Source organism: Chrysochloris asiatica, unplaced genomic scaffold (genome assembly GCF_000296735.1).
Source record: "Chrysochloris asiatica unplaced genomic scaffold, ChrAsi1.0 scaffold00308, whole genome shotgun sequence".
Classification (NCBI taxonomy): domain Eukaryota; kingdom Metazoa; phylum Chordata; class Mammalia; order Afrosoricida; family Chrysochloridae; genus Chrysochloris; species Chrysochloris asiatica.
The window spans coordinates 2,731,740-2,758,159 of NW_006408826.1; the positions used below are offsets into that span (position 1 = coordinate 2,731,740).

The following is a 26,420-nucleotide window of genomic DNA, read 5'->3' on the forward strand; positions in this document are numbered from 1 at the left end:
AATTCTTCTATTTCATCCTCACTGGCTTTAGTGGTTGGTGCGTAAATTTGAATAATAGTGGTATTAACTGGGTTTTCCTGTAGGCGCATGGAAACCCTATACAGGGTTGCTATGGGTCAGAATCGACTTGATGGCACTTAACAACAACAACATAATTAACTATGGTTAAATGATCTGTCTTGGAGGAAGTAAAGCCAGAATGCTCCTTAGAAGCAAGCCTAGTGAGACTTCACCTTACTTACATTGGACACGTCATCAGAAGAAACCAACTTCTAGAAAAAGACATACTATTCAGTTAAGTACAGGGTCTATAAAAATTAGGGAAACTCTCTATGACATAGATGGACACAGCAGCATAACAATGAATTCAAGTGTGCCAACAATTTTGAGGCTGGCCTAGGGCCTGGCAACATTTTATTATTTTATGCATAAAGTTGCTATGAACCGGAGTCAGCTTGGCAGCAACAAGACTAACACGATTACACTGACTCGTCTTTGACTGGTCACAGTATGTGTGACTTGAATGCTCTCATAGGAACAATCACAGCGGGCATTCTCAAGTGTGAGTCTGTCGGATATGTTTTTTTTGGTTTCAGCATAAACTATTTTAATTCTAATCAGTACCTTAACTTAGAATAGTCACTTTTTCCTTTGTGATAAATACTTAGCTAACGATAACAGTAATGACATGCCAAATTACCAGATTAATCCTATTTAAATGGAACAAATGTACAATCAGCTTATCGTAGTGGGAAGAGATTACTCCACAGCAAAGCTGCAAGGCCTAGTCTTCCTCAGCCAATGGGTGGACCATGTGTTCCCTTGAACTTGTTGGAGTCCGTTGTTTCTATACGACTTTGAACACTGCATGAGTTCAGGCTGAGGCCTGGCAAGCTTTTGATGGGCAACTGTCTGGGGAAGGCAGATGCTGTTCCCAGAGTATTTGGCACCAAGAATGTAAGTGTCTAGTTTAGCAAACTAGAGTGCATGGTTGGTGTTCAAGAAATTTTTGTTGAACTGTGTAGTAAAATCCTTGTAATTGGTCTTTGTGAGGCAGTCAGAGGTGAAAAAGCACACACTGCAAATCCGTGAATGTTAGATACAGATGTTGCTTAGAAAAGCTCTGACTCAGTAGGCATATCGTCTATTATGATTCTCTGCACAAACTAGTTCATCTCTTACCTAGAGTGCAGTATAGATGAAATACGCTGTTCTGTCCTTCCTGAATATTTTGGCATTTAGAGAGTCAGTCCAAGAACAAGGCCTCCTTTTCCCGATGGTGGGCTTCCAGGCAAAGAGAAAATAGATTCATAACGGTGCGAGGGAAGACAAGGATGTTGAATCCACAGTAGCTCTTCTCCTGGGGACCGAACTTGCATAGAAGAGGACAAAGTCTGTATCTGTCGTGCCTTGTCTTCCTTAGGATTGTCATATTTTCCTCAACTCACTGTTTATTCTAGTTGGAAATCAACGTTGGACTAGTTCTGTAGCTGAGTGAGGGAAATTCTTCTGAGACTGTGGTCTCCCTGAAGCGCTATGTTCTGCCTCTTGTCTTGGGTTAGGGAATATTGTTTGTGCCTTACAGGCATTAAGGGAAAGAGTCCTGGTGGCACAGTGCTTAAGTGCTTGACTGCTACTGGAAAAGTCGGTGGTTTGAACCCACCAGCCATTCTGTAGGAACAAGATGTGGAAGTCCATTTCTATAAATATTACAGCCTTGGAAACCCTATGAGGTAGTTCTATGCTGGCCTGTAGGATCACTATGAGTCAGAACCAACTCAGTGCAACTGCCGGTGTGATTCCTGACCGAAATGATGCAACTTGCTGATGCAATTCATTAAACCAATATCATGCACTTAAAATAGCCCTGGTATGGAAGCTGTATGAGCCATAAGACCAAAAAGAAAAATCAGTCAAAATTTAAAAAAATATATTGGGGACAGTGCAAACGTTAACACCCTTGCATATCTTCAAAGTCATATATACAGCACATTTGCCAGTATAGACTTTTCATCACTAGCCATCTGGTAAAAATTAGTATGAGATAAATAATTTAGCTTCCTTCTGTTCAGATACAGTTTCATTACCCTCTTCCTTGATGTTGTGAAAATTCTTCAGAAGTAATCAATTGTAAAGTCCTTTCGCTTTGAAGCTGAAGCTGAGCCTGGAAGTTTCTGACACGCTGACATCTGTCTTTGTGTTTTAGAGAGAAGAGGTGCCAGTTATTAGCAAGTGTTCTCCCAAGAATTGTGTGCATGGTGGCAGCACCCCCCCTACACACACACCCAAACCCAACCCACTGCTATAGAGTCCATTTCGACTCATAGCAACCGCATCGGACACAGTGAAACTGCTCCCTAGAGTTTCCAAGGCTGTAAATCTTCATAGAAGCAGACTGACTCATCTTTCTCCTGCAGAGCAGCTAGTGGGTTTGAACTGCAGACCTTGAAGTTAGCAGCCTGATGCTTAACTGACTGTGCTACTAGGGCTCCTTATGCATATGTACAAACAAAAATAAAAATAGCAACCCATAGCCAGTGAGTCACTTCCAACTCCTAGTGACCCTGTAGGACACAGTAGAACTGTCCCCTGTGGTTCCCACGACTAAATCTTTACCAACGCAAATGGCTTCATCTTTCTTCCAAGGAGCAGCTGGTGGGTCTAACTGCTGACCTTTCTGTTAAAAGCCCAGCACTGAACCCACTGTGCCCTCTGCACAAGCACAATACCTGCTTAATCAGTGTGAGGAACCACAGTATGGGGCAAATAGAATGTTCCAGAAATGCAAGTTACATTGCAGAGGCTTTTGTTACAATGCTGTGAAATCAGTTCAGAATCATAGTGAGCAACCCTCTCAGGGGCAGCTGGTGGGTTTGAACTGCCAACCTGTGGTTTGCAGTCCAGTGCTCATCTTACAGAGCCACATCAGGACCCAGAAAGACATTTGTTGCTGTTGTTAAGTGCCTTCGAGTCAGTGCTAACTCATACCAAACCCTGTACAGGGTTTCCGTGGAGTGGCTGGTAAGCTTGAAACACTGACCTTCTAGTTCAAACCAGCGCATTAACCCACAGCACCACACCAGGACTCCAGAAAGTCATTTAGGAGAGAGAATTAATGCCTTTCCTGGGACCCAGTGATCCTGGCTCTAAGCCCAGGGGACACCCTGGCCTTGGATGCATAGTCATTGGTTTGGGAGAAAGCTTCCCATTCATGAGAAAGATCTCTGCTCCTTTTCCTCCTGGCCTACTTCTGCAATCTGACTTGTTGTTGTTAAGTGCCATTGAGTCGATTCCGACCCATAGCGACCCTGTATAGGGTTTCCAAGGAGCAGCTGGTGAGCTTGAACCACTGACCTTGCAAGTTCAAAGGGCTTTGCAGTCTGGCGCATTAGCCCACAGCACCACTGACTAGGGTTGAGGAATTTCATGAGAAATTTATAAGAAATAAGAAGGTGCCAGATTGTGGAGGGCCTTGAAGACCAGGGAGTTTGGGTTTTCAGCCTGAAGAATGTAAAAAATAGGAGTTGATTTGGATGCATATTTGATATAAAAGTGCAGTGATAAGATATATTATGAAAATGCTATGGTTCTGTTCACAGCATGGATATAACTGGTGGATTCATCTCTGCTAGCTGTCTAGTTCAGCTTTTACAGGATGCAAATTTTCAGAGCCAGCTGTAAGAGTTTGATGGTGAAAGAACAAAGTAAGAATGAATAATGTGAATGTAATTGTAAGGAGAGGGTGTTTTAGTGATGGGGGAACACTCCTAACAGAAGAATCATTCCAAAGGGTGACTGTAGACTTATTTGTTATTTTGTTTGAGTTCTTTGAAACCATTTCTTTACTATATAATTACCTTAAGTTTTAAGTGCTCTCTGCAGGGATAATTTATGCATTTTTCATTATCATGCAAATACTGTAACTGGCTACACTGCTCATATTGAAAGTGGAATATGATGCCCAAGTAGGTAGTGGTTTGGCAAGCCTTAGGAAGTATTAATCATTTTCATATACCCTATGTTTCTTTTAGATTATTGCATTGTCGTGTCTTCAACTAGGGTAGTACTTTGGGAACAAATATTTGAAATTTGAAATTGCATATTTTGATAAAAATAAACTGTAATTTGCCTACTTCCAAAAGGCAAATGTCATCAAAGCCCTGTTTAAAAAATCAATATGAAAACTGCGATGGTATTTCATGAAAGAAAGAACACACCAAATGTAATATAATAGAACAAACCACACGTAATGCAAACATAGCTACTGAAAAGCTCAAGTGTGAAGCCAGAGATTCTGTCTAAATACAGCGTTTACGAATTAAGGTTTCTCTGCAGTGACTACTTACCTGGCCGTCATATAAAATAATGATAATAAGCAACAATATCACAGCTGAGAGCCATTTGGTCATAAGTGACCTTATTTACAGCACCATCTAAGCATTCTGTTTCTCTTATGAAAGTGTGATCTACTTTATGATAGTGACTTTCGTCTTTGAAAGTTTCCTGATCTTCTGAAATTGCAGAGAACTCTCCTCCCTAACTTCCCCTTGTCAATTTCTCTAGAGACCCAGATCTCCGTGATTTTTGTCAGAGATGGGTGTACATTGCCCATAGAACTATCTCAGATTTGTGCTTGAGCTCTGGGCTCAAGCACAGAGCTGGGAGTTTGTGGGAGAAGGGATGTTTCCCAAAGTCCACGAGGCAAAACAAAGTGTGTTTTTCATTTGTTCCATTTTCTCTCCCAGAGGGATATGTGTGTGTCACATGCACACATGTTAACACACAGGTTCGGGTTGCCTTGGTGCTTAGTCCTTATTCTACTTCTTTCCCATTGTCTCCACCTCAAGAAACAGAGGGCTAGTTTCAGTAAATGCGCTGTGGGACCACCCTTAAAAATCTACTGAATATAACGGGGAGGGGGAGGCAGGACATATTTAAAAATTTAGTGGTGAACCATTTACAGTAGAAAAATGATGTTTTCCTGGCCTGGTGTTGGAGAATATAAACGTGACACATTTCCAAAAGACAAATAGAAAGCTGCCTTGCCTAGTGGCAAAAATGGTGGGCTGGGCGAGGCTGGCTAGTGTTCTTTGTTACAAAGCTCATCTTTCCATCTAGAACCTGGGGTCAGACTGCTTGGTCCTTGGTGTCTGGCAGCTCTGAGAGCATCTTAGAGGCCAGGTTGCCATATTGGAAGGTTCTCTCATATGTCATTTCCAGCTCCTTAAACAGATTCTGACACCTTCTAGAGGGAGCTACCTCCCTGCTCTGGAGCCGTTCCCAAGAAGAAACTTTAGAGGTGGGTTCTGAAGAGTCCTGCTGTGGTACTATAGCATAAGTATTAGACTGTTACCTACCAAGTCAGCGGTTCAAACCCACCAGCTGCCCCTCGGAAACTGAAGACACTTAAAAACAATTTAAAAAAAAAAAAGGTGATTGAAGGAGAAGAAGAAAACAAGGCCAACCAAAATCTAATAATCATAACATTGTTATCAAGCCGTCCCTTACCTGTCACTGGAATGCCATCACTGTTTAAGCAGTTATAGAAACTTTAAAAAGTAGGCACTGTCTCAGCAAAGAACTCTGGTAGCATAGTGGTTACCAATCAGAATGCTATTTAAGGTCAGCAGGTTGAAACTACCAGCCATTCCGCAGGAGAAAGATGACACTTTCTGCCCGTGTAAAGATTTACAGCCTCGGGGACCCTATACAGGGTCAGTATGCATCGGAACCAACTCTTTGGCACGTAACCACCAACCAACCACCTCAGCATAAGGAGCTATTATCATTTTCATGATTTTTGTTACTATTAACCTATGTTCAGAATGTAGTGGAACTACTTAGTGAGTTAGAACAAAAGACGTGAGATAATAATGTTGTACTTTTGGTGGCATAGTAATTAAAACGAGGCACATCAGTGTCATCTGGGCCATTAATATTTTATTACTCCACAAATCCCTTTAATGGCATGTGGGTTCCCTGATACATATTATAGTTATTCAAGCTTTAGAATCTTAGGATATTTTAAGTCCCAAATTGAATGCTTACGTAGTGTTCCCCTTGAAAAGGAATCATTACAATCAATCTTTAACACAGCTGATGTGTGCCGCATTAACCTCTCCCAGAAAATGGAAGTGATTCTCAATGCCAAACTCAACTGCTGTCTAGTCAATTCCTAGCAGGCAGGGTAGAACTGTCCAGGCTGATGTGACACTGGAAAATAATCACTGAACTGCTAACCATGAGGTCCATGGTTCCAACCCACCATCTCTCTGCTCCTCGGTAGCCCTATACAGGGTCACTATGAGTCAGACCCAGTTTGACTTGAAAACAGCAATCTTTACAGAAGCAGGCATCTTTCTCCTGTGCAGTGGCTGGTGGGTTCAAACCACTGACTTCTGAGTTCACAGCAGAGTGTTTTACCACTGTGACATAGGGCTCTTTATTTTCTCTGACAATGGAGCTTTTATACCACTTTCAAGTTGGGGGTCGAATGGGCGTGATCTGACAGATTATACAAATGGAAAATGAAGGCGAGGCAAGGAATCATTGAGCAGGTGCACTGTGCCAGCTGCTTGCCATGGTCTGCACAGTCCGCTCCAAGGTACTGTGTGCACCACATGGCAATGGCCTGAGCCACGGAGCAATAAGAAAGAGACCAGTTGAAACCAAGCTCTTCAGTTTTCAACGAGGCCAGGTGAAATTCCAGTTTCCATCAAATCCACACCACCTCATGGCGACCCCCTGGTGGATCAGATTGGAATTGCACTCCCTACGGTTTTCAATGGCTGATGTTTTATGGAAATTGATTGCCAGACCTTTCTTCCGGGGCACCTCTGGGTGGACTAGTCAGCAGCCGAGCATGTTCCTCATTGTATCCCTCAGGAACTTCATTCAGAGGATGGGGCACACAAATAAGGAGAGCACATGTTGAAGCTCTTAAGTTGAAAAGAGAAATTCCATCACAGCTACTGAGGAGTCTTGGTGACACGGTGGTTCAGTGCTTAACTGCTAACAAAACAGTAGACATTTTGAGCCCACTCTCTGCTCCACTCAAGAAAGATGTGGCAGTCTACCTCTGGAAAGATGACAAGCTTGGAAACCGTATGGGGCAGTTACTTCTACTCTGTTCTAGAGGGTTGCAACGGGTTTACTGTCTACACACTGGTTACTTACTATCCAGGGTTCAAAGGCACTGCTGCGACCTAGATTTTAAAGAAATGGCTTCTGTTTGGTTTCTCATCTGAAAAGTCAAGAGTTTCCCTCACAGATTAGATGGAGGTAGATCCACCAGGCTGTTGCAGAGAATTGCTGCCAAGATGAAGTCTGATCATCAGATATCCAAAAAGGCCTGACTCAATGCCTGGTACAGAGTGAGCTCTCAGTAAGTGGGAAATGAATTCTTCCATGTGGTTTTTTAATTAAGCAATTGACTTCCTTCATTCAAACTCCAGACAGATTACTCTTCCAAGCACACTGTCATTTGCTTCCATCATTGGCAGGTGAGTGTAGAAAGGCATTCGCGTTAATAGAAAGATTGTGCCCTTTCCAACTCCCCAGCTTCCAAGATAATTTGCCTGAGCTCTCTGTGACACCTTGCACACCCTTGATTGACAGATGAGGCCTATGCACCTTGCCTTTTAGTCAGGCTTTTATGTTGGGCACAACTTGGGCAAACGGTGGTATAGATAGTCATTGCCACCTAGCCTCATTCTTCTGCCTGTGTGGGAGAAAAGAGAAAGTCTTCTTAGAAAAAAATCAAAATCATGAGCCTCAAATTTTCCTCAAGTCATAGAACACCCTCTGCACTCACCTTGGTGTGATATTTTTAATATGCTATCTACCTTGTAAATCTTTACGGGAGCAGAACGCCTCATCTTTCTCCCGCAGAACAGCTGGTATGTTCAAACTGCTGACCTTGCAGTTCGCAGCCTGATTCGTACCCACTACGCTACCAGAACTCGAAACTACCAGCTGTTCTGTGTGAGAAAGATGAGGCTTTCTGCTCCTGTAAGGATTTTCAGCCTCGGAAACCCCGTACAGAGTCACTAAGACTCGGAACTGACTCCACAGCACGTAACCACCACCACCACCACTACCACTTGTGGTGGAGTCCTGGTGTGGTGTGGTGCTGTAGGTTAATGCACCAGACTGCAAAGCCATTTAAACTGCAAAGTTGGTGATTCAAGCTCACCAGCTGCTCCTTGGAAACCCTATACAGGATTGCTATGGGTCGGAACCAACTCGACGGCACTTAACAACATCTACCTTGTGGGCAGGGTCCTGGTGTGGCGCTGCAGGATAATGCACTGGACTATAAGGTCAGTTTGAACTGCAAAGTCAGTGATTCAAACCCAACAGCCGCTCCTCGGAAAGCCTATAGAAGGTCACTGTGGGGTGGAACCGACTCTTTGGCACTTAACAACAACAATGTTGCAGACTCTTGGTGTGGCACTGTAGGATAAGCACTGAACTGTGAACCACAGGGTCGGCAGTTCAAACCCACTAACTGCTCCTCGGAAACCCTATACAGGGTCACTATGAGTTGGAACTGACTCAATGGCATTTAACAACTACACCCTACCTTGCCAGACTTTTTAAACTGATCTACAAGGCAAATAAATACCTCTCTCCTCTGCATGATCATGCCTTGGCTCTCTGGGAAATTTTTCAGAGCTCCCAGGGTGTGAATGTTCACTCAGGTGTTTGTAATAGCTGTTCCGAAAACTCAGACTTACCACTGGGACGCAGTCCACATAGACAGTGATCTGCATCCTACATTGGTGAGCAGTGACTGGGATTTTAAAAGCCCATGAGTGATGACAATTGAAGATGCTTGGAAACAACTAATCTATTGGGACTCCTGGTGTGGCACTGAACCATAAGGTCAGCAGTTCAAACCCATCAGCTGCTCCTCGAAAACCCCATACAGGTTTGCTATGAGTTGGAATCGACTCGATGGCACTTAACAACAAACAACAATGCACTAATGGACCACGTGAACATCATTCTCTAAGACTCTGAGACCAGAAGAACAAGATGGTGCCTGGATACCCCTACCAACAGCCCTAAAAAGGATCACATTAGAAGGTCCTGGATACAGTGGGAGAAACTATAGAACAAAACTCAAAATCATAAAAAAGACCAGGCTTACTGGTCAGGTAGAGACCGGTGGAACCCTAAAGCTATGGCCCCTGGTTGCCCTTCAGGTCTGGAACTAAACTCACCTTGTGACTCAGTTTTCAGCCCAGTAGGAGGAAGAACACCACTAGTAAGGCATGTGAATGATCATCCATTTGAGCAGCATTTACCCAAGGACAGACTTCAGAAGGGTATGGAAACAAGGATCACCAGGGTATGTGATGTTCCATGGAGGGGATTGCAATCATTGAGCTGAAACAAAGTATACGACTTGTTGAATGTAAAGCTGGTGATCGGTTCTGTAAACCCTCACTCAATTCACAATAAAAAAGTTAAAAAACAAAAAGGCCCAACCTACTAAGCTTGTTCCTCGGCTGCTGATGAGCTTCTTACGGAGAAGAACACTGCCCCATACTAGGAAGTGCCGTGCTAACTAAAAGCATGTGTCTAATGGGCACAAATGAATTCTGGTAACTGGTTAAAAAGCATGAAAGATGTATTTTGGCATATCGTTTTGTTTTTTATATTTGAAAAGTCAACTATAATAAGAGACTAGTATACAAAGTTAGTACTCATAGCAGGGTGGGTAAGTACGTTTAGAAATTTACTATAGAGAAGTAGTTTTTACTTGGTAAAAAAAAAAAAATGTCGTCCATAGATTTCTGTTACACAGTGAGATCTCTTGGTAAAGTTTACAATATAACTTAATGTTACCACAGTCCCCCGGGAACTTATTTTGTGTAAAATGAAGCCCATTTGCTAATGGAATGGTATTACCTGAACAATCTGTATTCTTCTGGAAGGTTAGGGTCACACTGGCACAGGCTTCGGCCAGTTACGCAGCACTGAAGCCCTGTGGCCCACTCCTCATATTTGTGATGAATCTCCTGGCGCTGCTTCCATTTCTAGGTGTATTTCTTTGCTGACTAGGCTTGGAGATGAGTGAGGCTTTCGAATCATGTAATTTTCACATCACAATCAAACTAACCCTCTTTAGCCTCTGTAAAGGCTGCAGTTTGTTTGTGTTTCTTTCTTCTCGTGCTTTTCTCAAGCTTATTTCATTGTGTCTTGTATAAACAAATTGATTTGTAAAATTTGACAGCCTGAGTAATCTATTGCATGAAATGACTCTGTAGAAATAAATGAAAATCCAGAACAAGTGAGTATAAAGTCTAAGGCCCTAACTCGACTTTCAACAAGCCATTGCTTAACAAGCCCCTTAATGTTTTTCTCCTTTTGGTTTGTGAAGAATTCAGGTATGAAACTGTGCTGGCCTGTTTTGTAGGGTCAAATGTTGATGAACTATCTTAGAATATAAAATTGCTAAGAAATGCATTCTAACCTTATGTGAAGGCTAGTCCCATGCGCAAATTCTCAATTATAAGTTGCATTTCTTTTACAAACAACTGCTAATTAACATGCACTTTTAAGTCATTTTGTTGCGTCATATTTCACAAAGTCCATCGGAAAGTACATTTCGTTTCTTTGGTGCTATGCCTTGAAGAACTGCAGCTATTTCAACCCATTGCAGACAGAAATGAAAAATGATAAGAGGTGAACCAATTTTCTGGGAACCAAAATTGGAGAATGTGGAATGTAATGGGTCATTCAGGTGCAGTCCTGATTTGGTGTGGAATTTCTGTTCCGCCATGTTGACAAAACACATACAGTCGGCTCTTTCTTTGTGAGTTGATTCCACAGTGACAAACCTTGAAAAGAAAAGAGAACAGACTTATTTTTCCCTGATTTTCTTGGCATGCACTGTCACAAGTGACCCCACATTTCGTGTTTATGAAATGTGACAGTATTGACAGTCGCTTTCACATGCAGCTCTCAGTAGAGTCAGGAGGGCTGATAATTCACTGTTCACACTCCCATTTTACAATTCTCAAGCTAATCGAACTGAACTCAATGTCTAGCTATGTATAGATCAAAGGCCAATAATGTAAGTTTGGTGTCCATATCTTGATCACCAGTAAATGTCTATTCATGCAATTTAAGGATTGTGGGTTAAGCATTGGGCTGCTAATGGAAAGATCAGCAGTTCGAGTCCACCAGTTGCTCCATGGAAGACAGATGAGGCCATATACTTCCATAAAGATTTATGACCTCTGTCTTATAAGGTAACTCTTTTTTTTTTTAAGTTTTGATTGTGAATTATGTGACTTTTTACATGGGAAGACATTAGCTTTACATTCATCCAATTGTATTTCCTTTCATTGCAATGATTACAATCCCCTCCTGCATTATCCTTCAACAGCATTTGTTTCCATTCCCTCTGTTTTGTTTGTTTTTTGTTGTTTTTGTTGTTTTTCTTGTACACCGAAGCACTCAGGAATATATATATATCTATTCAAACAACCAAAGGACACATCTTGCAAGCCTGCCCCCTGGCCATCAGCACACAGTCCCTCTCCATCCCTGAGTCCAGAGTTCCCAGCCACTCCATCTCTCCACGTCATCATCTCTGCATCCATCTCTGGCGTCTGTTTCTCTGGGTAGAGTCCCGCACTCCGCTCTTCTCCCTTGATGGTCCCAGAGACCTACGCTCCTGGACTGCAAAGTTAACCACTCCCTTCCTTTTGTTACAAAACATGTAACACTCACAGTCAGTCCAGTTAGCAATTATTCACTGTTGAGCCACAAGAATCTTATCCCCATCTCCTTTCATCAGCCCTGTCCAGACAGGAAGATTCTACCTTCCCCCACACCCAGTGGAACTAGGCTCCCTCTTGAGAGCTTGTAAGCCAGTCAGTTTGTTCCATGAATGTTTTAAGACTTCCTCATATGTACATGCTGACTACTACAAGAACAAGCAAGTTTCTCGCTTAGAAGACATCAAGGCAAGTGGTTGGGTCCCCTCAGGGCAAATCCCCTTCCAAGACTAAGACTCGGTGGGAATACATGAGCAGACATGTGCTCTGATTGGTGACCACTTTGGTCACCGATAAGGGGAAGTGAGGGAAAACAGCAATGAAGTTGCGAGTTAAGTTCAACTATGTTCAATAGACTCCTGTGAACCCGGGTGGAGACCTCGTTGTCCAGCAGTATGACAAGATCTGGGGACTCTTGGGCCCAGAATCAGTGACATAGCCACAGAGGACTAAAGTGGAGAGTGAAGCATCCAGCTGATAAGAAGAGAGGGGCATATGCACAAGAACACCCATACTTGCAGATAATACCCACTTGACCTCAACTAGAAGAAGAAAGAAGAGGGGAAAAAAAGAGTAATCTGATACAATTTGATGAACTTGACCTACACCTGTGGATGAAGTAGCTCAAAAGAGGGAACAAACTTTACGGCGAGGATCATTCCCACCCCTCCATACACAGAGCAGATAGGGATGGGCAACTTGGACATTGGCTACCCAAAATGGTGGATGGAGGATACAAAGGCAAGAGGTGACATGCTTGCAAGCTTTCAAGAGGGATCCTAAATCCAGAGGGCACAGAGGAAGGTAGAATCTCCACTGAGTAGTATCCAATCTGTCTGGTTGGGGCTGATGAAAGGAGATACAGATAGGTTTCTTGTGATACAATAGTGAATAATTGTTATCAGGACTGACTGTGAGGGTTGGAAATGTAAAGGTAGACATTTTGCTGCAAAAGGAGGGGAGTGATCGACTTTGCAGTCTAAAAGCAGAGGTCCCTGGGACCATCAAGGGAGAAGAGCAGAGTGCGTGACCCTACCCAGAGAAACAGTGATACCAGAGATGGAGGCAGAGAGGATGATGTGGAAAGATGGAGCGGCTGGGGACTCTGGACTCAGGAATGGAGAAGGACTATGTGCTTAAGGCCAGGGGGCAGGCTAGTGGGGTGTACCCTTTGGTTGTTTGAATGGTTATATATTCCTGTGTGCTTTGGTGTACATCCAAATAATAATAATAAACAAAGGGAATGGAAGCAAATGCATGGAGGGAATTGTAATCATTTCAGTGACGTGAAACAACATAGGAGGAATGTAAAGCTTATGTTCTCCCATGTAAACAATCACTCAATTCACAATAAATAAAACTCCAAAACAAAAATTTCATGGAAAAATTCCATTATCTTGTAATACCATTTTCCTGTGAACTTTTTGAAACATTCTCCCACCCTTAAAGGTGATACTTGATGTAATGCTATTATCCTGGCCATATTCAACTGTCTGGGGGGCTGAGTCTTGACATCTTTTGTTTGGGCCAACTTGATGGGCTATGTTGCTTTCTCCAGACAGAAGGGATTCAGTGTAGCCCATTTGAAAAATGTTTTTGAGAGAACTGTGTTGAAATGAGATATAGTGAGTCTCCCTAGCAACCTTCAAAGCTTCCGTCCTGCTGCGATGTGGTCTCCCATGAAGTATGCATCTGCGATGCCATGGCTGAAAATACAAGTGCAGGGAATGAAGTCTGAAGGCCTAGGTTTGCCAGGAAAGCATTTAGCCCTGTGTGTCAATTTTGGTATGGCAGATGCATTTGATTCCACCCACTTCAACTGCCACTGACTTGATTTTGAGTCACAGCGAGCCTGTATAGGGTTTTGGATCCTGTAAATCTGTATGGGAGCAGAAAGCCTCCTTTTTATCCCTTGGAGCTGCTGGTGTGTTTAAATTGCTGACTTGAACAGCATAGATGATATGTGGATGTTTTTTAGCCATCTTTTTGGCTAGTGAGGATGTAGGTACACATCATCCAGGGAGTGACTTGATCCCTTCAGAGAGCCACTGTTACAGGTCACACTTCTGATGTGAGTCCAGTTCCAGGTGACAACAACCCAGGGCAGTGTTGGCGTCTACCCACCTTAACAGAAAAGCAATTGACATAGAGGCCAAGCCCTTTCATTTGTGGCCAAGAAGTTTTCCGTCATGCCCTTGAATCTGGAGGTGATTTGCTATGTTTCTGATTGTGCGCAAACCTTCTTGACTTGTCTCTCCCCATCTGTGTGGAGGTCTTACATGCCCTAGGTGGGATTGTTGTTGTTAAGTGCTGTTGAGTCTGTTCTGACTCATAGTTACCATGTATAGGGTTTCCAAGGTGCAGCTAGTGGGTTTGAATTGCCAACCTTGTGGTTCACAGTCTAGTGCTAGTGCGACAGCACCACACCAGGAGTCGCTTAGTCCCTATGTGCCGTTGAGTCAGTTCCTACTCATGGTGACTCTGTATAGGGTTTCTAAGGAGCAGATGTTGAATTTGAAGCAATCATCTTGCAGTTCAAACCGCCCTTGAGGTTCAGTGCATTAGCCAACAGCCGCTGTAAATATTCTCCAACATACTGTATTGACTTGATGTCAAACGCTTCACATGTTCTCCCCTGCCCCCCTCCCTGTTAAGCTAGTGGAGCTCTTGAGTGGTTCAAATGTGTAACACACTTGGCTTGTCAACCAGAAGGTTTGAAGTTCAAGTCCACAAAGAGGCCTGGTGATCTTCCAAAAAGTCAGCCACTGAGAACACTATGGAGCACAGTTCTACTCTAATACACATATGGTCGCCATGAGTCGGCGTCAACATAAGGGCAAGTGGCTTTGCTTATTTAAGTGAGTAAACTGCAAAAAGCAGACTGTTGGGTTCTGCTCTTGGATCTGCTCCTAGTACAAATGCATATTCCTCGCTTCCTTATCCAAATTGGATCATTATAACTAACTGGCATGGATTCCTTAGATAAAAGGTTCAATATTCACTAAGAAAAAAATGAACCTTGAACTTTAATGGAGAATAGAGATAATTACACAGAGGAGACATTTTAGAGACAGACTAATTATCTCATCAATTGAAAAGATTGTTATTCCTCTGAAAAAATTACAGATGTGCAAGTGTGATAAACAATCATTTTTTTTGTTGTTTATCTTAAAAAGGATTGAATAACTTGTAAGAGAAATCAATGCCTATAAAGATGACAGAATGTAAAATGTCTTTGATATTTGTACTTGTGCCCAGTAATTTCTGAGTGGCTGTGAAGAGAAGACTTCATTTTCATTCATTCAGTCAGTCTGGTAGCGTAGTGGTTACAAATCGGGCTGCGAATCACAAGGTCAGCAGTTTGAAACTACCAGCTATTCCGTGGGAGAAAGATGAGGCTTTCTGTTCCTGTAAAGATTTACAACCTCAGAAACCCTGTACAGGGTCACTAGGAGTCGGAACCGACTCCACAGCACATAACCACCACCACCATGTTTATTTTATTGACAAATACTTAGCACGGTGATTGTCACCTCCCTTTAGTGCCTACTATGTGTCAAGGCTACAATGAAGCCTGATTTAACAGCCCTAATGACCATCTCCGGATCAATCAAAGGAAGTTGATTCCTTGGCTTTTTCTATTGGTCTCCTGACTTTGGTCCAATTCATTTGCTCTTAGCTCTGAGAATCACTGCAGTAACAGCGAGAGGGAGCACTACACACCTGCCCCTTTCGTTGGTGGCCCTTTCTGTGTTGGAGGGATGCTCACATTTTTCAACACTTGATAAAAATCAAACTTTCTTTGCCTCCTCTTTCACACACTGGGAAAAATGATAGTGTCACACACAGAGAACAGAACACTCCTTTGGTTGCTTCAATATCTTTTTCTGGCCTCATTTTCCTCCCTCTCTACTGAGCTTTTGAGTCCAAATATAGTGATGATGACTAAGAAATTGCCAGGATGTGACAGAGCATTCAGTTCATTGAGTCCTCCCTTGCCATTTCCAATAGTTGTAGCAATTGCCAAGTTTTTTCCTCTTAGTGTTGCCGCTGCCATGTTATTCTTAACAGGTATTAAAATCATGCTTGTGAGATCTTCCATGGAGTGACAGCCTCCTTCCCAAAACTGTAGTTTTACACAAATAGCATGTGCATTTCTATATTGCATGCCATGGGATCGCCATATGTTATTGTCATAAGTAGATTCTACCAATCTTTTTTATGACTTCCCCCCTACCCCATGTCCAATGGATTTAATGTTAAGTCTTCATCTTGCTGCCTGTCAATGTGCACATTTGATTCTCAGCAGTAGACCCTTCACCCTATCCTTAAATTTTGAAAATGGACCCTCTCCCAACAGGATTCCTTCCCTGTTCTGCAAACTACTTTCTCCAGTACTGGAAGAGGTCACTTTTTTTTGCCCCAGAAACAGCCCTTACCAGGGCTGTAGGCCTCAGTCTGGGAGTTATGTATGCCACCCGTCTGTCTGCTATTTGAATAGTGATTGGGTATGAGAGTCACAGACACAGCGGGATCTCATGTCCCTTAATCAGACAAAACAGGTCATGGGGCAGTGCATATCCATACACACACCATCCTGTGACCCAGCTTCACAGGGTGTTGGCCTTGTGGGTAGCCCCTGCCCAGGCTTCCACCCAGCCCTGTTCTTGTCTCCAGCATGAAGTATATGAGTATAGGTCAGCTACAAGAAAAACTCCATCCCTCTCAGGCCTAGCTGCAAACTGCTGCCCCAAAGCAAACACAGTTTCAGTTGTTTCTTTTCCAATGACCCTCAATCCATGACTTCTTAACCTTGGCTTATACCATTATTATACAAATATGATCAAAAGTATACTTTCAGATTATTGAATGAGGGTGAAGAAGGCCAACATTCAATTTTTGGAAATATCACAAGATGTACCGTGCGTGTTTGCTTGGGCAAGTTATGCCAGAACTTTCTTTTTACATAATTTCCAACTGTTATATGGTATGCTCATCATTTACACGGATGCACTAGTTGCAAAAGTACAGTACAGTTAATTTAATTTTAGGATATTAAACAATATTCACTGCAAACTTTTTATTGCTTGGTGCTTCAGATTTCTGAAATTTCCAATATTTGAATCTCAGAAATTCAGACTTTAGAAGATGAACGATAATTTCAGTGGTCTGCCATGTACTAGGCAATATGGCCTGTCTTTATCGGGGTGAGGGCGGGTGGGGGGGATTTGGAACTATGGAAGATACTGTCTTTGCCATCTGGAGCCAGTCATGTGTAAGTCCGCATCACAGGACCAGCTCGAGATGTTGATAGAGTTTATGAACGCACAGGTACTGAAGGGGTGGGATCATACATGATTCCAGAGGATTTGCTATTTGAGTTAGGATTTGAAAGATGACAGGGAAGCCAGTCAGTAGACAGCGGAATGGCATTCTAAACAAAGGAAATGAATGGCATCTGTAAGGCACAGATCTGTTCTCTGGTGGAGGGTGAGACTGAAAGACACCATGGTGACTGAATTGAGAATTTTCAGTGCCACATATATTGTTGTTTGCACTAAAGAAGACACAACAATCACAAGTTCCTGAGCAGGGGAACTTTGCTTTAGGAAGGCAGGTCTGCTAGCCAAATGGGAGAGAACTCTTAGGGGAGGTCATTACAGCAGTCCAGATTAGAGGACCTAAGGATACAAACTCCAGAGGTGGCAATGAGAATGAAAGATGCAGACTGCGGGTCCTCAGTGGGAGAGCATGTAAATGGACCTGAGAGTCCTCTGAAGTTGCAAGTGGTAGCAGTTACCAGGATGGTGGTGTCTGAGTACTAAGACAGGAAAGCTGGAAGTAGAGGTTCAACGAAACTGAAGCTCTGTGCTTCCAATAGTAGTCTTCGGTTTTTGTTTCCTATTGAATTCCTACCCATCCTTCAGGGCTCAGCAAAAATGACATCCTCTCTGCAAAGTCCTCCCCAGCCCCTCAGTCAGAATGAAGTCTGGCTTCCTCTGTTCTCACACACCATTTCCTTTATGCCTCCCTTTGTGTCCTTATGATAGCATACCTTGTATCCTGGTGTTGTGCTGTAGGTTCAGCATGGGACTGCGGACCATAAGGTCTGGTCAACAGTTCAAACCCACCAGCTGCTCCTCGGAAACCCTATATAGGGTCACCATGAGTCAGAATCAACTTGATGGCACTTAACACCAGCAAGGGTTGTAACGTAGCTATTTGGGTACGTGCTTTTGACTACTGCTACACTGTCTGAGGCTGCATCTTAGTTTATGAATTTTTAGCACTGCCCAAGCACATAATGGAGTCCTGGTGTGGCACTATAGATGAGCACTGGACCACCAACGAAATAGTTCAAACCACAAGGCACTTCTTGGAAACCCTATACAGGGTTGCTATGAGTCAGAACTGACTCTAAGGCATTTAACAACAGCAACAAAAACATAATGGGTCGGTCCACAGAGAAGGTTTGTTGAATGACTGAATCATAAGAGACATTTAATGCAGCCCTTTGTGGCGTGCCTGCATTGGAATATACAACAATCCCGTATCATCATCTTATACATTGTTTTTGAAACTGAATCACATCACTCCCTGCAATCACGTGCATTCTTCACCAGATTTATTTACACAGGGTCTCCGACTCCCAGTGAAAGTCAAATCCACTTACCAAGGATGAAAACGTTTTTCCTAAATATTGATTTAGGAGTATTCTTTGAAGTGATTCCTCACTGGTAGAAGAAATGTGGAGACTTTTGGTTACATTTCTTTGTAGTCACAGCTTAGCTTTTCAAATGTCCAGAATTCCTACCCCACAAAAAAAAAGCATTTTCAGTGTTTGGAGAGTTTGTCACCCTTAACCATTTGGAAGAAGTACACACAGCCCAGAGTGCTCCTTGGAGGCCAAGATGGCCAAACTTCGTCTCTCATACTTCGGATATGTTGTCAGGAGGGACCAGTCACTGGAGAAAGATATCATGTTTGGTGAGGTTGCGGGTCAGAGAGAAAGAGGAAGACCCCCAACGAGATGGATTGGCCAAGTGGCAGCATTGATGGACTCAAGCGTGGCAACAGTAGTGAGGTTGGCCCATGATCGGCCAGTGTTTCGTTCTGCTGTGCATAAGGTCGCTATGAGTCGATACCGTCTTGATGGCACCTAACAACAACAACAACAGCCATTGCTGAAGAGGACTTTCAAATGATGTAACTGTTGTGGAAAATGATTTGGAGGTTTCACAAAATGTAAAACATAGAATTACTGTGTTGTTGTAAAGTGTTGTTGAGTTGGTTCTGACTCATAGCGACTCCGTATAGGGTTTCTGAGGAGCTGCTGGTGGGTTTGAATGACTGAATCAACCTGCTTTTTGGTTGGCAGTTTACTGCTTATCCTACAGAGACACACCAGCACTCTGGAATTACCATATGATCCAGCAATTTCCCTTCCAGGTACATCCCCAAAAGAATTCAGTGCAGAAATGCCAAAAGAAACCTGTCCACCAGTGCCCATTGCAACATTATTCATCACAATAGCACAAAAGTGGGAAGAACCTAAACATCCATCAACAAATGAATGGAAAAATGAAATGTAGTCCGTTCATACAATGCAATATTATTCAGTAATAAAGACAGATATACTTTTGGATGAACCTTGAAAACATGCCGAGTGAAATAAATCCTTCAAATGAGACCATATGATCCCATTTACATGAAATACTGTGTCTAGTATAGGCAAATGCATATTGTTGTTAAGCATTGATGAATTGGTTCAGACTCATCATGACCCTGTATAGGGCTTCCGAGGCTTCTATAGGAGCAGAAAGCCTCTTCATTCTTCCACAAGGCAGATGCATAGATCCCAAAATGTATTAGTGGTTACTAGGGCTTGGACAAGGGGGAAATTAGAGTCCTGGTGTGGTGCTGTGGGTTGATGCACCAGACTGCAAAGCAGTTTGAACTGCAAGGTTAGCAGTTCAAGCTCACCAGCTACTCTTCAGAAACCCTATATAGGGTCATTATGGGTCAGAGATAACTAGACAGTACTTAACAACAACAAGGGGGTCATTGGGAGGTATTGTTTAAGGGGCACGGAACTTCTGTTAAGGCGATGGAAAAAATTGGAGCTGGAGGTTGTGATGGTTGTACAATATGGTGAACCTAATTATTATCATTGAATTTTACTTGTAAAAATGGATGATGGGTCCCTGAACAAAGAAAGAAAATTAGCCAAGTGCTTAATGTTCTCTCCGAGAAAAGCTGCCTCTTTGGTGAAGTAACTGAGAGTGATTTGGATGCTGTGGCTTGGGTTATGGGCATTTCTCAGAATCCCATCAAATAAGAAAATAAAAGAAGGTGGAACTCTTAAGAGATGGTGCAGATAAGACCTGTCTCAGAAATCTTGCTATATTTATACAAGGTTTTCTTTTGAAATTTCTGAGAATATTATCAAGTTTCAGGATAATGTTTTCCAGGTAATATTTAAAGCTCTTCCGTATAATGGAGTCCTGGTGTAGTTCTGTAGGATACACACTGACCAGTCCTGAGCCCATTGCTGCTGCCACTGTGCCAATCCATCCCATTGGGGGGGGGGAGGGTCTTCCTCTTTTATTCCAAACCCTCCACTTTACTCAACATGGAATCCTTCTCTAGGAACTGGTCCCTCCTGATAATATGTCTGAAGTATAAGAGACAAAATGTGGCCATTCTGGCTATATTTCTCCCAACACAGATCTGTTTGTGTTTTTGGCAATCCATGGTACTTTTGATATTCTCCTGCAACACCATAACTCAAATGAACCAATTCTTCTACGGTCTTCCTTATTCACTGTCCAGCTTTCACATATATATGAGGTTATTGAAAATATCATGGCTTGGATTGTCACTTTTTAGTGGCTATTTATGATACCAAAGCAACTTTTTGTTTGTTTCTTTTTTTTATGAGATCATCTTGAGTCAAGAGCCCTTCACTTGTATGGGCCAGTCCAAAGACGACATTACCAAGCCTGGGACAAAAAATCACATTTCAGTCCCTTGGGCTGCTTGCTCCTGTCTGCTTGTAGAATTACTGTAAATTCTGAACTTCAGTATCGATTTGCTTATAAATGTTACTGTAAAACAAAGACAGGGTGGGGCTGAATGTGTTTTGTTTTTGTTTTTTTTTAATTTTCCTTTCTAAGTCTAGGTTCAATGATTTAAAAAAGAAATCCTTTGGCTTACCTAAAAAGGAAAAACTAGTCCTAGAGAGCTGCTCAGGACAGCAGTTTGCAGCCTCCAGCCCTTGAGAACCATTCAAACAAGGTATCTCAAGAATCCATGAAAATGAAGCAAGAGGGCTGAATGTTTCTTTTCACATATTTAATCCTAAAGGGAACAGAGGTCTAGATGACAGGTCTGGACTTTTCTTTTCCATCTTTGGCTCATGGATTGTGTGATACATTACATTTAGATGACTGATGATTGGTTCCATTGCGTTATTACAAAGGGAGCAAATCATTGATCAGGACTACTTTCCCCTCGGATTTTTTTGTACAGCATCATATGAAATGTTATAGTCTTTCGATTTCCAGTGACATCATTTACATTCTTAAAACAAAATGCTTGTCATATAAACTTTAACAAAGTATATCCTAACCTTCTAAAAGGTTCCCTGTGAAATTCATAACTATGAATCTTGAACTTTTATTTATTCTTTCATTTGGTTGCAGGAACATTTCACACCTGAGTGCAAATTCAAAGAATCGGTGTTTGAAAATTATTATGTGACGTATTCATCAATGATATACCGTCAGCAGCAGTCAGGCCGAGGGTGGTATCTGGGTCTGAACAAAGAAGGAGAGATCATGAAAGGCAACCATGTGAAGAAGAACAAGCCTGCAGCTCACTTTCTGCCCAAACCACTGAAAGGTAAATGAGCATTGGGATAGCATATATTCATTCTTTATCATGCTTTTGAAATGAAACATCGTTCATCCACATTAAGGTATTTAAACAGAAGTTTCCATTTAAGCACACAGTTTTTTTTTGATGACCAATCATATGGTCTGGTGCTTATCCTACAGTGCTATACCATTTTAGTAAGATTTTCTAATACACAAAAACATTAAGGCATTGATGATGCCATCTAACTTCCTGATTTAAAATTTTTATTGTACATCTATGCAGAATAATGAGGAGCATGGTGTCTCCACAGGATAAGCACTGGACTTTGAACCACAGGGTTGGAGCTTTAAGCCCATCTTCTGCTATGCAAATAAAAGATGAGGCTTTCTGTTCCTATCAAAATTTCCAGCCTCAGAAACCCTATACAGGTTCACTATGAGTCAGAATAGACTCGATGGCACTTAACAACAATAATGCATAATTAACATCTTAATTATGTGAAAATGGCTTAGTTGGCAACTCACTACTGCTAAGAATGTCACATTATGCCCGGGTGGTCCTTGGCAGACACATAGATGTTAAAATGTGTGCACAGAACACTTAGCAGGGTCCTTCTTAGGTCCTCACTCAAGGCCCAACAATGCTATCACAACCATTTTTCCCCATAGCTTTGTTCACAAGTCATTATTCTTGTTAAGTGCCATCAAGTCAGTTCTGACTCATAGTGACCCTGTATAAGGTTTCCAAGAAGCGGCTGATGGGTTTGAACCACTGACCTTGCGGTGAGCAGTCCAGTGCTGGTCCTATAGTGCCACACCAGGACTCTAGTCATTATTAGCAAATTAGAAAGGCTGGAGGATAGGACTAGACTAAAGAAGAAAGGGTGAAAGCCGTAAGAGGAGGTAGAGGAGTAAAAGGAAATGTAAACCAAGACCCTAAAGGGATTGGCAGCCTGGAGTTGGAATAGGGGCCTACAGCAGGGGCACACTGCCCGATTCAAATCCAGCCATCACTGTACTTAGAGCACTTTTTGAATTTGAATCTCAGTTTCCTCTTGTAGTTACCAGATGGTCGTGACAGGTTATTTAGCCTGCGTGCATGCCTCAAGTTCCTTACTTATATAATGGGCATATAATGCATCATAGGATTTTTTATATGGATTAAATATGATAATGTGTAGAAGACACTTAAAATTGATCATGCTGTAAGTGCTCCATACTTGTATGGTAATACAGTTTACAACGCAACCATAATAATAGTTACCATTTGTTAAATCAAGAAATGTGCTAACACTTAGACTCATAGAGTTTCATTTTTACAGTATGATAGAAATCAGGGTTTTACAAGGTTTTGAAATTTCACATTTGCCTTGCACAGTCCGCTGTAGATTCTATTTGAGTATTTTCATTAATCCTCTTATATATAGTCACTGGTGGTAGAAGCTCACCATCTGAATTCTTTGCACACAATTGTAGATTCCACTTAATCTGATCAAGTCCACGCCTTAGTTCCCGAATTCCATGTATTAGTGTTTGCCTGCAAGCATAGAAGCCCAATAACCAGAAGAAAACTGAAGAAGAAATGAGCTGTGCTCATTCCACAGCCTTTTACACTGTCTTTCTGTGCTTTTCAGTGGCCATGTACAAGGAGCCGTCCCTCCACGACCTCACGGAATTCTCCCGATCTGGAAGTGGGACCCCCACCAAAAGCAGAAGTGTCTCCGGCGTGCTGAACGGAGGCAAATCCATGAGCCACAATGAATCAACGTAGCCAGTGAGGGCAAAACAAGGGCTCTGAAACAGAACCTTACCTCCAGGTGCTGTTGAATTCTTCTAAGCAGTCCTTCACCCAAAAGTTCAAATCTGTTTGTGATGTTTACCAAACAAACCTGTAGAGTCCACTATGGGATTTGCTATTAGCCCATCATATCATCCATTCTTAAGCCCCCTAATTTAGATTGAGCTTGGGCCAAAGAATACCAAGCATTAATGGTGAACTCAATCCGGGAGAAGGACTGTCTAATTTACTCATGATCTATCTCACCTCTGCTTTGGGGGATGACAAACCAAAAACATTTCACAGCACTAATGCTGAGACAAATTTGCTGTCCAACCAAGAAAATTTAACAGACCACAATTGCTCTTCTAAAAAACAACAAAACAAAATTAAATGCTTACATGTTTTGTAGGGCAAAGAAAATTATGTGAATTGTGCTGTTTTCTTGTCTTCATGTTTTCTATCTACGCTTGATTCAGATGTATTCTTTACTTTGGTAAAAGTGCAACGTATGATTTCTGAAATTCAATGGTTCTATTGACTCTGTCACTTAATCCAAATCAACCAACTTCAGGGTTGAATGGGAATTGGCATCTCAGGCTCAAGGTTAATAGTGTTCATGTGACTTTACCAATTTTGTTGTTGTTGTTGTTTAGATTTGTAGTGTTGTAGTCAAGTTCTTGTGCTGTACTTTGTGTGTAGAAACTGAGTTATGTTGTTAACCCCAGTCAGGACAGATAACTTTAAAAAAAACAAACAAAAAAAAAAACACCATTATCCTCAAGTTTAGATTTTTTCTCTTCAATTCCATTTGTGTCTCATGTTTAAATGATCGTTGTGGCTTCTTGTGTAAAGAACAGGACTTGTGGAAGTATAATGTTGTCTTTTGTGTTGTTCAAATAAGAAATGTCTTATCTGTATACGTATGAGTCCTTCTGTCTTTGCATTTGGCACGTGAATATTGTGTCCAAGGAGATATTAAGATTGGTTACCCCTAAACAACATATACTTATACTTGCTATTGGAAAAGTGTTTAAGACTTAGCTAGGTTTCCATTTAGATCTTCCTATCTGTTGCATGGAAGAAAGTTGGAATGTTGGCATAGAGTTGCATGATATGTAAGATTTTGTGCATTAATACTTGTTAAAATCTGTGTTCCAAAAGTGGACATAGCATGTGCAGGCAGTTTTCTGTCCTGTACAAAAAAAAGTACAAAAAAAAAGTTGTTTAATATTTGTTGTTGTATACCCAAATACGCACCGAATAAACTCTTTATATTCATTCAAAGAAAAACCCATCCGTACGTATTTACTGAGTGTCCATATGTGCCAATGACCATAGCTGGAGCTGGAGTTAGGGATAGGAACCTGAACGCTCTTTAAAGTACGTTGATTGTACCGGGATTTCAAATTGCAATTTAGGAATTTTTGTATCCATTCAGTAATCAAATTATATAGCTGAGACATATGTTCTGGTACTTTCTCAACTTCATCTCCTCTTTGTCCTTCCATCCTTTCCTCTGTAGCGTGAAGACACAGGGCTAAAAAATATCTAAAGTCCCTAACACCTCTAAGAGCTGAAAGAAGGTATATAGTTGTTTAACAAATGTTGATGACTTTTTAATATTTCCCCCAATCTACCGTTGTTGTTGTTGTTAAGTGCCATTGAGTGGATTTCAACCCACAGTGACCCTGTATAGGGTTTCCGAGGAGCAGCTGGTGAGATTCAGTAGCCGAACTTGCAGTTCAAACGGCTTTGCAATCTGGTGCATTAACCCACAGCACCACACCAGGACTCCAATCTACCATTAGCTGGCAATAAAAGCTTCAAAATAGTCATTCTCTGTCAGAATAGGTACATTTCAGGGCTTCCGTAGATTAGATGGTCCAGCCAGATCCACACAAGCTCCTAACCCAGCCCAGTTCAGCCACTACTGATTCCATCTGAACCTTCATCCTGCCTGGCTGAGGGGAGGCTGCCTGTCTCGCTCAGACTCAGACCAGAAGCCCTTGTACCACATGTTAAACATCAGTACACTCTAACTCAATGGGTCTCTGGGCGATGCAAATGGTTAAGCTCTCAAGTATTAACCAAATATTTGGTAGTTCAAACCTACTCAGAGGCACCTCAGGAGAAATGTTTGGCAATCTACTTCTGTGAAGATTACAACCAAGAAAGTCCTAGGAAGCAGTTATACTCTGCAACACACGGGGTTGCCATCAGCTGCAATTGAATGCTCAGCAACAAATTTATTTGTTTGAGACTCATACAACCTCTCTGCTACAAAGTCTTACTAATTTACAATCAGCAGCAAACAGCAGTGCATTGTCTTCCTCTTGCTCCACAGACTTAAAGGTTTGGTTATTGGCTGTTTTCATTGTTGCTCTTGCATTTGTCATCATCCAGGGATATCTCAGTCCTGAAATTAAATAAATCAGCACATTGGTGTCGCAGGTAAGCCTGGTGCAAATAGGAAGGGCCCAAAATGTCCAAGAAGAATCCACAACCAGCATTCTGTTTGAGCTGCTTCAAATTGTTTTTTCAAGGCAGGTGGTGTTGAAATCATCCACCAATGAATAGTCTTCAATGACAGGTCCCTCCAAGAGAAGTTACTAGCACTTGCACATCTCCTAAACACACACATGTGCACATGACGTGCACGCACACACTCCAGCCGCATTTCCCAGCCCAGATCATCAGTCCTGCCTCACACTTGAAGAAAGGAAAAAAGAGAGAAAAGCTTCCATAGCAAAGAACTTTGGAAAACACTGCAAAGACAAGTGATTCTCAAACTTCCACACTCCCCAGGATGGCATGGAAGGTTTCTAAGGCTCATTTTGATGGGCCCCCACCCCCAGAGCACCTGATTAAATAAGTCTGGGGTGGGGCCCAAGACTTTATTTCTAACTGGTTCCCAGGTGATTCAGAGACTCCTGGGCCTAGAGGGTTTCACATTATGTATTAGAACTG

The 26,420-nt window shown here is 42.1% G+C and overlaps 1 protein-coding gene across 3 annotated transcripts in view; it reads left to right on the plus strand.

Annotated features, from left to right (window-relative positions):
• LOC102816842 (fibroblast growth factor 13-like) overlaps positions 1–24,743 on the plus strand; it is a 594,039-nt gene extending 569,296 nt beyond the window's left edge. For all 3 annotated transcript variants that reach the window (XM_006874975.1, XM_006874977.1, XM_006874976.1), the window contains 2 exons: positions 21,500–21,698; positions 23,308–24,743. In XM_006874975.1, coding sequence (XP_006875037.1) covers positions 21,500–21,698; positions 23,308–23,444 — 336 coding nt within the window. In that variant the 3' untranslated portion in view covers positions 23,445–24,743. The remainder of the gene's footprint in view (positions 1–21,499; positions 21,699–23,307) is intronic.
• The last annotated feature ends 1,677 nt before the right edge of the window (positions 24,744–26,420 follow it).